This window comes from Chinchilla lanigera, unplaced genomic scaffold, assembly GCF_000276665.1.
Source record: "Chinchilla lanigera isolate Chin_1 unplaced genomic scaffold, ChiLan1.0 scaffold00009, whole genome shotgun sequence".
Taxonomy (NCBI): domain Eukaryota; kingdom Metazoa; phylum Chordata; class Mammalia; order Rodentia; family Chinchillidae; genus Chinchilla; species Chinchilla lanigera.
Window position 1 is genome coordinate 29,423,341 of NW_004955410.1, and position 18,028 is coordinate 29,441,368.

At 35.6% G+C, this 18,028-nt stretch overlaps 1 protein-coding gene across 3 annotated transcripts in view; it reads left to right on the plus strand.

Moving 5' to 3' along the window:
• Positions 1-18,028, plus strand: part of Tax1bp1 (Tax1 (human T-cell leukemia virus type I) binding protein 1) — a 78,911-nt gene that overhangs the window by 57,046 nt on the left and 3,837 nt on the right. For all 3 annotated transcript variants that reach the window (XM_005377467.2, XM_013510614.1, XM_005377466.2), the window contains 4 exons: positions 929-1,054; positions 3,199-3,270; positions 12,126-12,297; positions 12,642-12,784. In XM_005377467.2, coding sequence (XP_005377524.1) covers positions 929-1,054; positions 3,199-3,270; positions 12,126-12,297; positions 12,642-12,784 — 513 coding nt within the window. The remainder of the gene's footprint in view (positions 1-928; positions 1,055-3,198; positions 3,271-12,125; positions 12,298-12,641; positions 12,785-18,028) is intronic.

The following is an 18,028-nucleotide window of genomic DNA, read 5'->3' on the forward strand; positions in this document are numbered from 1 at the left end:
CTAGATACAACTCTTCTCTCTGATATGTGTGTTGAATATTCTGATCTGTGGCTTGTATTTTTATTATCTTAAATAATTGCCTAAATTATTTTCTTAAATTTAAATTTTGATGTAGTTATTAATTTTGTTGTTTTATGTTTGTATTTTCTGTGTTTAAAAATATTTCTCTAATCCAAGGTGGTAAAGGTTTTTTTCCTGTGTTGTGTACTAGAAGTTTTTGTTTTGTTTTTATAATGGCCTTGCACATTCTAGGGAAGTCTCTGCTTGCAAATAACCGAGTCATCTAAAAATCTTATCGTTAGACCTGTAGCCCATTTTTAGTTAATTTTTATACCAAGAAGTATGGAGTGAATGGCTCAGAGTTTACTTAGATTGTTTTTTAAAGCCATTTCTCTATTAAATCAAAGTATTTTAAAATTTCACTTTAAACAAAAACATTCAAAATGAAATTAGTCAATTGACTTTTTTGTCACGATTTGTAATTCATTCAGTTTGATATGTGTGCTATTTTCAGTTAACTTGACATTTGCCTTTGTCAGGATATTCATCTGCTTTATTCTTTTAAATGGACATATACTGTCCCACTTAGTGAATATAATATGATTTACCTGATCTTTTATTGGTAGATATATGGTCATTTCAACTTTTATAATGTCACAGTAGTGTTATAATAAACATTTAGCATATGTCAGTGTTTTTGTAGATGTTTGCTTTATATGGATTTAAAATCTTTCTTTTTCCCCAGTCTGATAAGTAATACTTTAACCAATAATTATTCTTTTTTAGTTTTTAATTAGTGCTGCTCCTTTCCGGGGACTGGTACATGCATATAACATATCTTGATTATTTTCAGTATTTTTACCCTTCTCTTACAGTCCTCCACTTTCTCAGATTTAAAATCTTTTGGTGATTGTGTTATTTCATTTAGGATGAGAAAACTAAATGCAGTAAATATGCCGACGAGCTTGCAAAACTGGAGCTGAAATGGAAAGAACAAGTGAAAATTTCTGAAAATATAAAACTTGAATTAGCTGAAATGGAGGACAATTATAAAGTAAGTTTAGACTCACTGTATGTAAATTTCAGCTATGGTACTTATTGTACTTGATGCTTTAAAGAATTTGTCATGTACATTTTTAAAGTGGAAAATTGAAACAGTATTTTCTTCTCAATATAAAAACATATCATATATTTAGTTGTATTGAATTTAGTAGGATTAGCGCTCAGCGGCACAGCGCCTGCCTGGCAAGTATAAGATCCTGAGTTCAATTCCTGGTACCAAAAAAAAAAAAAAGTTGAATTTAGTGGGATTTATCACCATTTAACATACAAGGAATTTTACTTTATTTTATTTTTTGTATGTATGTATTTTTTGTATTTTTCAGGCTGGCCTTGAGATCACTTTGTAGCCCAGGCTGGTCTCAAACTTGAAATGACCTTCCTGCCTCAGCCTCCCAAGTGCTGGGATTATAGGCATGCGCGACCATTGCCAAGGGAGAAGGAGGCTTCATCTTTTTTTTTTTTTTTTTTTTTGGTCTTTTTGAGACAGGGTTTTGCTGTGTAGTTCAGGCTGGTCTCAAATTCAGAGTGATCCTCCTGCCTCAGCCTCCCAAGTGCTGAGATTACAGACATGTGCCACCATGCCTGGCTACTTTGTTTCATGTCCACTTTCCTCTCTCATGAATGATAAATTTTAAATACCCTTAGGTTTGTTTCCTATCAGTCAGACAAAACAAAACGCACACATCAGGAAAAAAAGACCACTTGTGTAAATATTTTAACACTAAATTTATTGAGATATCATGAGATTAAAACAAGTTACTTTTGGTGTCTACAATTCCAAGAGATGCTCAAAGTGGTGGCCATTAGCTCCCAGAAGTTAGTATGGTGAACTGCTGAAGTGTGTATACATTTTTTTGGCCCATTTTATAACGGAGAAAGACATTATAGAGAAACCAGACCTTTGAGAGACCAAACTGGAGGGAAGTAGAAGCAAAGCTGGGAAAAGGAAGAAGTAGTGTTTTAAGCAGGTGGAAAGCATTGATCTATGTTTGAAGGTCTGGTAGAGAACAGCACCAGTTCTGAGGAATAGACCCTTGACATCTGTGATGGGGTAGATTAGACCTGAATGATAGCTTGGAGCCAGATTTTGGAAGACCCAAAGTGGAATTTGGGTATTAGTTGCTGTTTAGAATTTCCTAGGAGAAAAAGGACTTCCAACCAGAATGAGTCTTTTTGAGACAGGGTCTCACTATGCAATTCAGGCTGGCCTTGTGCTCACTTTGTAGCCCAGGCTGGTCTCAAACTTGCAATGATCCTCCTGTCTCAGCCTCCTGAGTGCTGGGATTACAGGTATGTGCCACAACGCCCAGCCAGAAGAGTCTTTTTGAAAAGAATTTTATAGCACTGAAAAGGATTTAGTGGTGGGAAGGTTTGATGAAAAATCAGATATGAGTGTTCTTAAAATGAACTGATAAAGGCTACCTTCCTTTGGCTACCATAGGACATGAATCCAGATAAGAAAGCTTGAAATACATCTTTAGGGAAGAGCTGTTGAAGAACGGTTTTATTTCTGTTTCTGCCCATTAATGCTTATACTGTAATAGGTGATTAGCTGATGGTTACTAAATGACTAAATGACTTAGAGACTGAAAATATTGAGGAGTGGAGGAAAGGAAGTAGTATTCTAACATAGTTGGTAAGCTTCACTCACAGTGTGGTCTGATTTTGGTGATCTGTTAGCAAGTGTAAACAGTAAGTTTGGGACATTTTGCCGTGACAGTGCAGGAAAGACAGCAGTGAAATCATGTGAAGCCATCATTTGAAAAGGCAGATTTGGGACCTGGGAAAGACAAAAAGTATTAGCTGAGTTAATATTTGTGGTTTATTTCCACGGGGTTGATAGTAGTGGAAGGCATGGAAGAAACGAAGTTTTCATTGAGAAGAAGCTATGGGAAGAATTAGGCACCCACATGCCAAAAACCAAAAAGCAAACAGACAAAAAAATGCAGAGGCTGACAGTATGCAGTTTCACATGAGTCAAAAGAATGCTTTTTACGAATAAGGGGAATTGGTCAATAGTGACAAGAGAAGCCAAAGACTAAAAACTGATGAAAATACATGGATTGTATAATAGGTATTATTTCAATACAGTTGCTTAAAGATAATTTAAAAATGATACTTTCTTTGTTTATTCAGCTTCGATTGGCAGAGAAAGACAAAGAAATAGATGTTTTGACTTCACAGTTGGAAAGCCTCTCCAGGGAGAAGGTATTCAGCAGTGTACTTTTAAAAATATATCATGTGCTACTGAATGATATATAACTGTTAAATATTTACTTTACAATATGGGAAAAATGTTTAATGAAAATTAGTACTTTAGTCTTTGTTACATATTTTGTATTTAACAAATTTTAAAGCATTCAAATTTAGAAAATCTGCACTTTTCCCATTTTATACAGTAATATATAATATATTCCTCCATGTTTCTTTTTTAAAAAGTAATTGAATGTTTCTTTTTCCCTGAAAGTTTACCTCATAACAGTTTTTTTCACTTAATACATTCTGAAAACACTGTACAGTATATGAAGGTCAAACATGGGCAGTTTTTTAAATTCTTTGCAGGTGTGTAGTACGCTTGTTGTTTGTATATACCATACTTTCTTCAACCAGACTCCTGTATTTGGCATTCAGGTAGTTTATATTAGGCGTAATGCTACAACAAATAATTTTATGCATCTGTAGTTTGCTGTGGTTTGGAGGGGTTCTGCCTTCAGGATGAATTCCTAGAAGTGTGATTGCAGTATGGATGGGTAAATGCATGTGTAGCTTGGCTAAATAAAGCCAGATTCCTATCCACTGAGTTTATACCGGCAATGTATGAGAAGTGGACCATTTCCCTATAGAGTGTGTAATCAGAGTTGATTATTTTTGCATATATGATGGATGAGGAGTGGTATCTATGGAATTTATATGTTCTAATACAGATGATTTTAACTTTGATCATTTGGTTAAAGTAGTGTCCACCAGATTTTACTAATAAAATTTATTTTTTTGAGACAAGGTCTTACTATGTTATGTGCTCTAGGGGGCCTTGAACTCACTATATAGCCGAGGCTGGCCTGAACTCTCGGCGTCCTCCTGCCTCAGCCTCCTGAGTGCTAAGATTACAGGCATGCCCCACCGTGCCTGGCTCTTCCATCATTCTTTCAATATTGACTAGTTAGGATTTTTTCTGTAAGAAAGAGCTATCTTTTTCTCTTCCCACATTTATTTCTTTGTTCATTGATTCTTTTCTGTGTAGACTCATGAATCCTTGTTTTATTCAGTGGATTGTAACTTGTTATTATCATTTTGATACTTGGATTATATCATATTTAATGAGTGCCCCCCCCAGAGTAGCTCTTGTGTCCATTTAATATGTCCTTTGAGATTCCTTAAACCTTTTTTTTTTTCGTTGAAACAGAAAGATGTTTTAGGTTCCTTTAGTTTTCTTGCTCCAGCCTGGAGTCAGTACCCCGCTCCTCCAGGGGTCCAGGTCCTTTTACCAAAGAATGGAATTTAGAAGCCAAGATGGAACCCTCAGTGAGTGTGCCCTCACTGTTTCTAAGAACTCAGTAAACACCTGCAAAAATAGGTGTTTTTTACTCTTTTTCTATATCTCTCTTTCTCTTGTATGTATTTTGAAAAATATTGCCTCCCCCTGAAAAAAACAAAAACCAAACAAAACAAAACTCATAAGGGAATACTGATCTCTCCTAGTCCAGTCTAAAAGCATAACATAAATCTGTAGCTTCTGTGAATCAGGAATCCAGGCGTGACTTAGCTAGGTCCTCTGTTTCTTTGTTCTTTTTTTCCCTTTTTGAGACAGTTTCACTATGCAGTGCAGGCTGGCCTTGAACTCACTTTGTAGCCCAGGCAGGCCTTGAACTAAGACTGCAATTTAAAGTGCGGAAAGAAGTTCAGTTATCTGAGGAGCATAGGTCTGCTTCCAGTTGCACCTCAGTGGTTGTTGCTGAAATTCAGTTCCTTGGAGTAAAAGGTGTCTTTAAAGTGAGCTTTTAAAAATAGAAAACTAATCACTGCCTTGCATAAAGGGCTTCCTTACTGGGCCTTCCTTACACTTAGGATAAAATCCAAAAATTTTAAGATAGCCTATGGTACCTCACATGGTAGAGCTCTACTCTTTTTTTCTAGTTTCATCTTCAGCTACAATTTCATGTTTCATTGTCCTTAAGTGCAGAATTTAGCTCAGTGGTTCTCAAACTTGAGTGTGCATCAGATTCACCTCTATCGCTTGTTAGTTAAAACACAGATTTCTGGGTCCACCCAGAGTTTCTCTTACACAAGTCTGGAGATCTACATTCATAAGGAGTTGTTGGTTCTGCTGGTCAGGGGCTCAGACAGAGAGCTATCTGAATCACTTAGGCCTTAGAATTCACCAGTTGCTTTCTCATCTCTGGGACCTTGTTCATGTCCTTTACCGGGAATATTCTTACCTGCCTTTTTTTATTTTATTAAAAATTTTTAAATGCTTAAACATATATAAGAATAGAAAGAATAAAATAAACTCCATTTATTTACCCCAGCATCAACAGTTGTACTTTATAGCCAGTCTCATTTTATCTATACAACCGTAGGTCTGTCTTACAGCCCTACCTGCAAGCAACATTTTTCACATGTACCACAGCCTCTCTATGAGTGTCCTATAAATCTTTATTCCTACAACTCTTGACTCTTCTTCAGAGAGGCCTTCTTTTCTAAATTAGGTATCCCCGTTAAACTTATACATAGGACCTGTACTTTTGTTCCTAGCACTAACCAAGATTTATAATTGCATATATATTTAAGATTCATATGTGTAAGCATTTGTATTTCCTATTTGTCTTTCCTTAATGTTTGTCTGTTCCCCAGGCATATTTCTCAAACCTCTGAACCCTACTTCAGTAGGTTAGGATTAAGTCCTCTTTATACAGTGCTGAAACATATATTTGAATACATTGCTGAGAATATAGTAAGTGATCATTAAGAATTAGTTTGAATCTCTTTTGTTTGTAGGTATATATGTATGTATGTATTCATGTGTGCTGTATTGGGATTGAGCTACCACTGAACTGCATCCACAGACTTTTTTATTTTGAGACAGGTTCTTGCTAAATTGCCTTGGGTGGCCCTGAATTGTCAGTACTACTGCCTCAGCCTCCGGGTAGCTAGGATTACAGGTATGCACCATTGTGCCTAGCGGAAAACAACTTTTTTTTAGAAGACACATAATATTTGTAACTTTGTTAAGGCTCACATTCAGATTACATGGCACTATTTTGTTGTTAGGAAATTGCTTTGTTGGATTGTTCGCTGACATTGTGAAGTGGAACAAGTAGTTACATAATAAATTTATAACTTTTTTACATTTAAAAACTTCTCTTGCATTTCTTTATAGCAGAAGGAGCTATGGTTTAGAAATGAGCAACTTACCCTAGTCTCATGACGACCTGAGTTCTGGCTGTGTCACTGTGTACATGCGCTTTTCTCACTAGCCTCTACTTGCTTTTACTAAGAACGTTTCTGTCCTGGATATTCTCGTGGTTTGCTTTTCTGTCCCGAATATTCCTGCTTCCTTGCGGTTCTCAGATCTTTTGCCATTCTATTTAAAATCGCAGCACCTCCCAATACTCTTGGCCTTTCTTTCTTTTATTTTTTTTCTCTCTGTGGGATTTATTTAACATACTGTGAGTTTTGTCTGTTTCGGAATTCCTAAGCCCTACTGCCTAGAATACTGCCTAACACATAGTACATGTTCAATAAAAGAGTGAGTAAAAGGACTCATTGTAGTTTTTTTAAGTAAAATTACTAGCTCACTAGTATTTTAAAAGTATTTTAAAAATTTTAGTAGTATAAAGTAATTTAGTACATATTTTAGGAGTAAAGATCTACCAATTTAAATTTAGTTAGAAACTTAATAAAGTACTTGTAATTTTTTGTAATTTTTCATGCTACTCTAAAACCACCATTCAGAATTGTTATTTATTAAGTCATATTACTTTAAGTATTACGCATAAACTAGAAAAAAGTAAATAGTAAAGCAAAAGGAACATAGTAAATAATGGTAAAAAGTAAGATCATGGAGAATTTTTTATTAACTCTTACCAGACACAATTAAAACTATTAAAAAGGTTTTTAAAAAGGTTTATTAAAAAGGTTTTAGCCAGGCCTGATGGCACATACCTGTAATCCCAGCAGTCTGGGAGGCTAAAGTAGGATTGAAAGTTTCAGCCCAGCTTGTACAAGTGAGTGGCTTAGTGAGAAGCTTTTCAATTACAAATAAAGGAAAGATTTTTTTTTTTTTTTGGTTTTTCTCCGGTACCGGGAACCGAAATCACGACCTTGCGCTTGCCAGGCAGGCGCTTTGCCGCTGAGCTAAATCCCCAGCCCCAAGGAAAGATCTTTAACCTTAGATACTTTTGCATAATGATAAAACAACCTAAGTAAACGTATTTCTGAATCATTTGTTCTGCTTTTTGAATATAGTCCATTACAGGTCATTTGTATCTCCAGGTACATTATAGAATTAATCTTGTTGACTTACAAAGAAGCTTGCTGGAATTTTGGTTGGGGTTACATTGAATCTACAAGTAATGTAGAGGGAATTAATACCATAAAATTACTGTTGTCCAGTCCTGGACATTGGTACATTTCTCTCTTAATATTCTCTTTATGGGAATTAATAGCATAAAGATATAGTTCTGTAGTCCGTGAATTTGGTATGTTTTTCTGTTAGTTTATGTTGTCTTTAATTTCTCTCAGCATTGCTTTGTTTTTAGTGTATAGACTTAATACATTTTTTTGTCATATTTATTTCAGAGTATTTTATTTTACTATAAGTAGACTTGTTAAAAATTTTATTTTCTGCTTACATGCTGCTATGGTATAGAAGTAGGGAGACTTTGCTTAAACTCATTGATTTTTGTAGATGCCATAGGATTTTTCTACATATGCATATGATTATGCCATTTGTGAATCAAAATGGCTTTACTTCCTTCCTTTTTGGTTTTTCTGCCTTAATCTTGCTTTACTTCATTGGCTATTTTGAACAGAAGTGATGAAAGCAGATATTTTTTGCTTTATGTTTGATCTTTAATAGAATCATCTAGTTTTTAGTTATTAAGATTCACTAGAGGTTTTTTAGAGTCCTTTTGTCAGAATAAGGAAGTTCTTTTTCTGCTGGGAGTGGATTCCATTTCTGTCCATGGTGAACAGGTCCAGAGAACGAGATACCCATGGATGAATAGAAAAGTAAGAAAAAAGAAAGACAAAAGAGAGGCAAAATTCTGGAATCAGGGGGCTACCAGCCTCTAGGGCTGAAGCCCGAATTACTCCTTCCAGTAACTCTTTATTCAGAAGGAACAAAAGAAGCAGCAGTGTAAATGGGGGAGGATTTCAATCGATTTAACAAGGACAATAAATAAGACTTGACTAATTAGCCATCATGTTATCATTCCTTGGGGCATATCTCAGCAAAGCATTTAGTGTTGACCCTGGGGCTTTCAAAGCTTCTGCTAGACTTCTTCCAGAACCCAACAATCATGGCTTGGTCAGGCCTGAGGCAATACATTGAAATAGTAACTAAAGAATGTCCTTCTCCACATTTTTTAGATGAGGTTGCTGAGATTTTTTTTGAGATAGGGTCTCACTCTACAGTTCAGGCTGGTCTCGAACTCACTGTGTAGCCCAGGCTGGCCTTGAACTCACAGCAATCCTCCTGGTCCGCCTCTAGAGTGCTGGAATTACAGACTGTACCACCATGCCCAGCCTTCCCTTTTATTTTAACATAGTAAATTATATTGATATTTTATTGTGTTTTGTTTGTTTTTATTTTAAAGAGAATAAAAAGATAAAAAAATTGAAAACAATACAGAATTTCAAAACAAGATGATAGGAAATCAACAGTGGTTGTTATATTGCATATTGCTATCTTCAAAGTAGTTGTTCAGATTACCAAATATAGGCATGCAAGGTTAATTAAAAAAATTAAGCATTAACTGTTCCTTTCAATAAACCAATAGAAATTAGTAGTACAATTATTTTAGTTTTCATATAATTTTCCTCCCTTCTTTCGTTTTTCCTTTCCCTCATCCCGGTTATTTTTTTCCTTTTGAGCAGTTTCTTTCCCTTTCACAATATCTATTGTACATTGCGGATTTCATACTGTTTTCAGTTTCTTACATTAGGGAGACAACATGATGTTCACACATGTGAGTGTGATTTATTTCACTTATGAGTATGGTCTCAAGTTGCATCCAATTATCTATAAAAGCCTTGAATTTATCTTTCTTGATAGCTGAGTATATCCATTGTATAAAAATACTACATCTTTTTTTATCCATCCCTCAGTTGATGGGCATTTGGCAACCCAAAGACTTAGCTATGACAAATTGCACTGTTATGCACATGGGTGCACATATCGCTGTGGTATGATGTTTTCAGTTTTTCTGGAAAAATACTCAGGGGGGACTAAATAGCTGGGTTGAATGGAACCTCTATTTCTAGTTTTTTGAGGAATCTCTACACTGATTTCCACAGTGGTTGCACCAGTCTATACTCCCACAGTAGAGAAGGATTCCTTTTTCTCCCACAGCCTTGCTAGCATTTGTTATTGGTTGATTTGTTGATGATAAACATTCTTACTGGGATGAGATGGAATCTCAGTGTTGTTTTAATTTTCATTTCTCAAATGATCTTAGATTCCCATTTTTGGATTGGGTCTTTAAATTTGGGGGGCCTGATTTTTTTTTGGATTCATTATAGTTCTAGGTATAAGTCCTTTGTCTGAGGGACAGTTGGCTAAAATTTCTTCCCAAGTCATGCGTTTTCTTTTTACTCTGTTGGTGATTTCTTTTGAGGTACAAAAACTTTTCAGTAAGATGAGATCCCAGTTGTTGATTCTTTGAAGTATTTCCCGTGCAGTTTGGTTTTTCTTCATGAACTCTCTGCCTATACCTATGTCTTCAATATTTCTACCTACTTTCTCTTCCAGTAGATTTAGTGTTTCTGTTTTCATATTTAGATCTTTGATCCATTTTGACTTTAGTGCATGGTGGTAGACATGGGTCTAGTTTTAGTTTTTGGCATGTGGAAAGCCAGTTTTTCCTGCACCATTTATTAAAGAGGCTGTCTTTCTTCCAGTGAACATGTGTGGCCCTTTCTCAAAGATAAGGTGACTGAGTATGTTTGTGGTTGTGTCTGTATCTTCTAATCTGTTCTGTTGATCCTCAGGTGTGTTTTTTTGCCAGTACAGTGCTGGTATTATCACAGTAGCTTCAAGTCATGGATTATGATGCCTCTTGCCTTGCCTTTGTTGTTCAGGATTGCTTTTGCTATTCTAGGTCTCTTCTGGTTCCATATGAATTTTAGGCATATTTTCTCTAGAGCCGTGAGGTACGCTAATGGTATTTTGATCACAATTGCATTGAATCTGTATTACGGTTTTGGGAGTATGGCCATTTTGACAATGTTGGTTCTTCCTGTCCATGATCAAGGAATATCTTTTTGATCTCTTTTCAAAGTAGTGTAATTTTCACTGTATAGATCTTTTACTTCCTTTGTTAGATTGATTCCTAAGTATTTCATTTTTTGGGATGCCATTGTGAAGGATGTGGTTTCCCTAATTTCTCTCTCAGTGAGTTTGTTGTTGTGTACAGGAATGCTGTTGATTTTTGAGTGTTGAGACAGGGTTCCACTGTGTAGTGCAGGCTGGCTTTGAACTCACTTATGTAGCCCAGGCTGGCCTTGAACGCATGGTGACCCTCCTGCTTCAGCCTTCTAAATGCTGGAATTACAGGTATGTGCCACCACACCCAGCTACATTGATTGTTTGAATGTTAAACTAACTTTGCATTCTTTTTTTTTTTTTTTTTTTTGAGACAGGGTCTTGCTGTGCAGTTCAGGCTGGCTTTGAGCTTACTTTGTAGCCCAGGCTGGTCTTGGAACTCACAACCATCCTCCTGCCTCAGGAGGCATGCCCAGCTAACTTTGCATTCTTGTGATAAAACTCATGTGGGTTACTATGTTTTATTTAGTAATATTGTTGGGTTTGATTTGCTAATAAATTATCTTTGCATTAATGTTTATGAGCAACAAGATTTATGGTTTTCTTGTGATGTCCTTTTTTGGTTTTGATAGCAGGATAATATTGGCCTTTAAAATAAACTGGGGAAATGGGTCTTTATATTTTTTGAAGAGATTATGTAGGATTAGTTTTTTCTTTTTAATTTTTAAATGCTTCTTGAATTCTCTATGAATTCTCTATGAATTCTCTATGAAAGCAATTAGTTTTTCTTCATTTTTTTCTTTTTTTTTGGTCTTTTTGAGACAGGGTCTCACTATGCAGTTCAGGCTGGGCTTGAACTCACTTACATAGTCCAGGCTGGCCTGGAACTTGCAACAATTCTCCAGCCTTAGCCTCCTGGAATGGTGGGCTTACAGGTGTGTGCCACCATGCCCGGCCCTGGTTTTTCTTTCTTGGTTTCTTTCTTTCTTGGTTTCTTTCTTTCTTTCTATTTATTTATTTAATCTTACTTTATTTTGTAGAGCATAGTAAAAAAAAGAACAATAGCAAAATATCCACATCATAGACAAAAACAAAACAAAGCAAAAACATTAAAAATGATATAGACTTTCAAAACCAAATGATAGGAATTAACAGTGGTTGTTAGGGGCTGGGGATTTAGCTCAGTGGTACAGTGCCTGCCTGGCAAAAGAAAACCACAGTGGTTCGTTATGTTACATATTATTATCTTCAACAAAGTAGCTCAGATGGCTTTTCTTTTTGAAGGGACTTTTAAATTTTATTGTAGCTAAGTAGTAAGAGATTTAATTTCCCCTATATTCATTCAATAATAGTACTTTTTGACACAAAAATTTGAAGATACGTTGGGCTCTGTCTTGCTTTCTGGTTTTGTTGACTGTGGACAGTGTTTATGAGAAGTTGAGAGCCAGCCTTTCCAGATGCCTATGTGAAACATTATAGGGAAATAATTTTATTGTTATGCTTTTGCTAAATGTTTAATGCTGTCTTTATAAAATGTGTAATTGCTTTGCTTATTCATCTTTATTGTTCCCCATTTTAGGAACTTAAAAGGGTAGAGAACCAAACAGAAAGGAAAATGGAAGGTCATGATCTCCAGCAGGTCTCGCAGGGTCACAGCACACGCTCGGAGCAAAGTGGGCATGTTCTTGTGCTGTCAAGTGCACCGCCAGCTCTACAGTATGGTAACCCTTATGCGACACAGGAAACGAGAGGTTAATATTTTTGGCTTGGTTAACTCAATCTGGAGGGGTTTTTGCTTATATTTTCATAGGGTTAGAGAACTATTGTTATAATCTCAGCTCTAATTGAAACATTTTATTTATATAATTCGTAGTTCTACTGTTTTAACACTGTTACTGGCCTCATCACCACCAGTAATGTACCATGAATGAGTACTACATAAAGTTCATTTTTTAAAATTGTGAATAGGTTAAAAAGAAAAACATGCATTTTCTGATTTACTGATCCTGTTCATCATATCTATACATAGAAATGTTAATTTTAGTGACTGTTTCCCCCTCTCCCAATATTTTTTCTTCCAAAATTTTTATTGCAGATGGAGCAGATGGTGCTTTTTACCCAGATGAAATCCAAAGGCCCCCTGTGAGAGTCCCGTCTTGGGAAGACAATGTTGTCTGCAGTCAGCCTGCTCGAAACCTTAGCCGGCCTGATGGTTTAGAGGACCCTGAGGATAGCAAAGTAAATTGAATTTCCATTGTCTGAACCTGTCCCTTGTATTTTCAGAATTATAAAAAGAGTTAAGGGTATGTGCTTGTGTGGAAAGAGTATATGTTTGTTACTGCATGTGATTGCCGACTTGATTTTTGGAAAAACTTGTAGTTACATTTGAAAAATCAACAGATATGCTTTGGACTTACACTTAGGATGTGTATACTAAAGTAAAAGATACAGTTCAGCAAGTGATCTCAGAATAGTATGGTTATCAGGTATCTTAATTACCACTAAGTAAATATCACTTTCTTTTACTTATGGCTATACTTAGGCTGGAAGATACTACTCTTGGTCTTAGCCAAAAGGCCGAAAAGTGATACTTAGGCTAGAAGGAACAAAGTATTAAGATACATACTGAAGTGTAATACTGCCATTTTCAGTTTAGTGTTTATATTCTACTGTGGGACTCTATGTTGTTAGCCAGAAAAAGAGAGAAGTATATGTATCATATCGTTTTCTTTTTCAGAGAGAATACTCGCAGGCAGTTTTACTATTTTGTAGCATTTCTTATTCTGTGGCAGCAACATGAGACTGATAATTGAATTTGTTTATGTAGGATCTCATTTTAAAAATTTTTTAAGAGGTTTTTTTTTTCACTATTTAATAAATGTTTTTCAGAGTAGCTCGTTTTGGAAATTAGGTTCTTTTCTTCATAGCAGCTCTTTTTGACTTTCTTGTGCATTTAGATAGATTTAAAAGAAATGCTTTATCGTGCTCTTTGCAAGTACAGTGGTATCATGACCTGTTTCTCATTTAATCTAGTTTGCTGCATTTAATTGCTATTAACCTTTGCAGAAACTGATCAGTGTTCAGACAGGCATGATTTTAGCCCCGGTGCTCAGCACTCATAATGGAGAAAAATGTATTTCTCCCTCCTGCCTTTTGGCCTGTTGTGTTCATTACTGGGAATAATTAGGAAAACTGTCAGAACTTTTGTAGCTTATTTAAGGTCTAGAGTATCATCGTACTGCTTTTGCACACCTTTACTTCACATTTTGCATATTTAATCTGATCGTTCTTGGCACAGATGTTACCTGTGACAAGCCCCTCTCCTCTGTAGTCATCTGCTTCAGTTTAATTAGCAGAATGTTCTTTTTGATCTGTGTACTTTGCCCTCCTGCAAACCCAAGAGAAACAGTGTTAGAGTCTTGTGCTCATTTGCTGACATGCTTAGATTTGGTAATGAGATGGAGGGACGCAGTATGCACACCTGGACTAAATTGTGTTTTGCAGTCAGATTTTTTCCCATTTAGTTAGAAGGCAATTTTTATGTACATTCAAAACTTTAAATTCTTGTCATTACAATGAAAATCACTTACAAATAAAGTTTTGTAATAGATGGTTTAGGAAGGAATGTGGAAAGCAAATTTGAGTTGTCCAGTTTCTCCTCCCTATTTCTTTGCTCTGGGAATGAATAATGGTCTTAGCCCGGTGAGCACCACTGAGTCACAGTTGAGGTTGCCAGCTGTTTTAGCCCACTCCAGCACCTACACTTGCCATAATCGCTCTCCTGCACTAGAAGCTGTGGTCCCTTCTCAGATGAGAAACCTTTAATGACTTCCATTTACCCAGTAGTTGCAGTCACTAACATTGTAACTATGATGATGGTGATGGCAGTAAACGTTTGTATAGCTGTTTGCCAGGTAATACTATGTTCTTTAGATATACTAACTAATTTGTTCTTCATCATAGTCCTAAGAGAGATGGGAGCTATCATTATCACTGTTTTACATTAAAGAAACTGAGAGACAGATTAAATAGCTAGTCTCATCTCACAGAGCTGATAGAGGCAGGATTTGAACTTCCTCAGTTTGACTATAGCAGCTGTGTTCTTAACTACCTATCAGACAGGATTACACCATAGGTTCCCATACTTTCCAGCTCATGGCATCCCTAGCATCTTGGTGATTTTTTTTTTTTCCCCCCCAGAGCAGCTCTTGGGTCAAGAGAAATGCCTAACAGCTATTTATCTCCTAACAAATTTAGCAAGTTGTTGGAAAAATAGTACGCCTTAATTGAGGGGAAAATTAAAATTTTATTTCACTCGCAAATAATCAGTTATTAATGGGAAGTGTGTGTGTGTGACTGCTGGCCACTGTAAAGCTTTTCAAACCTTGGGATCATAATGGACAAACCATCCTCATTTCCTCTTTCACACTGCTTTTTATATGGCTCTTGCTTTCTATTACGACAACTGCTAGGAACCCAGCTTCTCAAAGCTATGATGTTAGTGAAAGGAATGTAACACTGTGTAAGTTGAAACTGAGTGGTCTCAAACTGGTTATTCACTTGGTGGAAATTAAAATTATCTCACAGAATCTGATGAATGTCCCTCTGAAGTTTCTGTGGTGCCCTGGTTTCATACCCAGTTTTTGAAACTATGAGTCTAAATCCTTGGTGTTCAAAAAATGTGGCTTATGCCACCTGTTGTATCTCCTAGAAGTTTGCTAATATGCAGAATCTCTACCTACTTTTGGGCTATTGAGAAACAGATTGTGTTTAATAAAACTCTTACGTGATCATATGCTTGGTAAGGTTTGGGATGCACTGGTGCAAACTTCCTAACGCCATTAGTCAAAGCTAGGTTGTGTTCTTTCCCTTAATGCATATTCTGTTGTCCTCTTGTTTTTAATGCCTTTGTTGAGTATTTCCCCCTAGCTTCACTTTCTGTTCTCTGAAAGATTGAGGCTCACACATAACCTTAATGTGTGATTTGTTTGCAACTTTCTACATTAGTCCTTCATAGTGAAGGACAGTTTCATTGATACATGTTTTTTTTCATGGCACATTTTTAGCATTTATTCTCAGAAGTGTCTGTGGTTATTAAAGCTTCAGTGACTCCATAATTAAAAATTGCAGCTTGAAATAATCATCAAGGCCTGTTTGTGATTTTTCATGTTGCAGAGTTTTGTGTTTCTCACATTTTGCCAGTTTTCATGTTGTCTTATTTTTTAAATTTTTATTATGTGTTTATAAATGTAGTATGTAATTATAGTCAGTTTTGTTGAGAGTGTTGTAACATTTCAATGGGAAAAGAATAATCTTTGCAACAAATGGTGCTAGAAAGACTACCTTTCCTACCTCATACCATATGCAAAGATTAACTCAAAATGGAGCTAAAACTCAAAAGACATTTCTATATTTTCTGTTACCTTGGATTAGGCAATGGTTTCTTAGATAAAAAGCATAAGTAATATGAGAAAAAAATAGATAATTGGACACATTAAAAGAGAGTAATTGAATTTTGTGCTGTTCTTAACAATTTAATCAATATGTTAATTCTATTCTTAATGTTTTGAGGAACTGCTATACAGTGTGCTCTAACCCTTTTTTTAAAAAAATCTAAGAAGTTAATCCACTTTAATACTTCTTCAAATGTCCAAGCTAAAAAACCAATGTTTTTGGTAGAGAGTACGTTTTAGGGCATATAATGAGTTTTTAAGTTTCAAATAGTGCTCCAGCTTACAATAGCCTTTTTTTCTGCTTAAAAAAGTTTGTAATAAAAATAGTATGTTGATGAATCTAAAGGCAGATGAATAGTACCTAAGGGGTTTAGATCTTTGCAGGGGTTAAAACACTAATAATTGTTCTTAATTTAGTAAGTTGGAATTGTTCATAAATAGGTTTTAGTATGGTATTCTCAATAAAATGAGGTTCTAAGATTATTTTAGCAGTTGGGCTAAAATACCCACTGATATATTAAACTCTTTCAGGTTTATAATTTTCAGTGCTGAAATTGATAGCCTTGGGTGGCAGTCTTTCTAAATTAGAATACTGCATGATTTTTTGCCCTCAGAAACACTGTCTAATAAAACCTTGATGACTCATTTTATGAATGTAAAAGTTGATAGTAAATATTACCTTCAAGATATACATTAAAGCTTTGTGTTCTGACGCTGACACCATGGGATACTTGGAGTTCTTGTCCTGCTTCTCTTTCCCCCATGAAGCTGTTTTATGTTGCTAACAGTAGGCCTGTCTTCTCACTTCCCAATCTAATTTGCTACTTTTAATCTACCTGGTTTTGGAAATGAATTGACCGTGCTTGGTGAGTAAAATAGAGTAAATGTATTCTCAAGTGAAGATCTGATTGATCTTTCTGTGTTGGTGGTATCACAAAAGACTGTGATTTGACTATTTGAAGAACTTATATATACTTTCTGGTTTTGAGCTATCCTCCACATAGGCAATTTCTTTATTTCATGAGAAATTGGTATTTCTCATTATAATGTCCTTTTATTAACCTAATAAAATTCCACTAATTCTCTGTTATTAGGTTAATAGGTAGTAAAAGATAACAGAGTAATAGGGTTATCATTGTCAAGTTACATATACCTGAGAAAGTATAAATTGCTTTTACTTTTTTTCCCTTGCCAGGTATTTAATGAGTGTTTGCCATGTTTGATAGTTTGTCTGAGTGTTGCATCTTAGCCTGGAATGTACTCTACTGCTCGGTGATTCATGGAAGCACAAAAAGGAGTGCAAACTATTGGATGTTTAAAATAGGCAAAAAAGGCTGTGAGATTTTTGGCTTCATGGTTTTGGACCCTAGAAAGTTACATTCTATTTTAAATATCTGCTATTAAAAGTACTAATAGTTGTAATATCAAAACTTGATCTATTTTCTCATTACTTTAACTTTTCAAAATTTTGAATGATTTTCTTTTTCAAAGATGAATGAGAAGTTTTTGTTCATTATCACTATTATTTAAGCAGATTCAGTATTCAAACATTGTTGGTGGAAAAAAAAAATTTTGTTCATTATCACTATTATTTAAGCAGATTCAGTATTCAAACATTGTTGGTGGAAAAAAAAAAAAAAAAAAAAACTGTTGGTGGAAGGCCTAAACTTGGGAGCTAGAGTAACTTGGTTTGGAATCAGAATTTACTGTCATACACTGAAGTTTAGCAGGTTGAGGTACTGTACCATTATATTTCTTCTTTATATATACAGATTTAAAAGCTGCCTGGATTTTAGCTATCTGGACACTTAATTTTTTTTTTTTTTTTTTTTTTGAGACAGGGTCTCCCTGTGCAATTCAGGCTGGCCTTGAACTCACTTTGTAGCCCAGGCTGGTCTCAAACTTGCAATGATTCTCCTGCCTTAGCCTCCCAAGTGCTGGGATTACAGGCATGCACCACCACACCCGGCTGGGCCAGGGATTGAGGAGCAGTTTAGCTGGGTAATTTTGAGTTAGGGTCTCCCCTAAG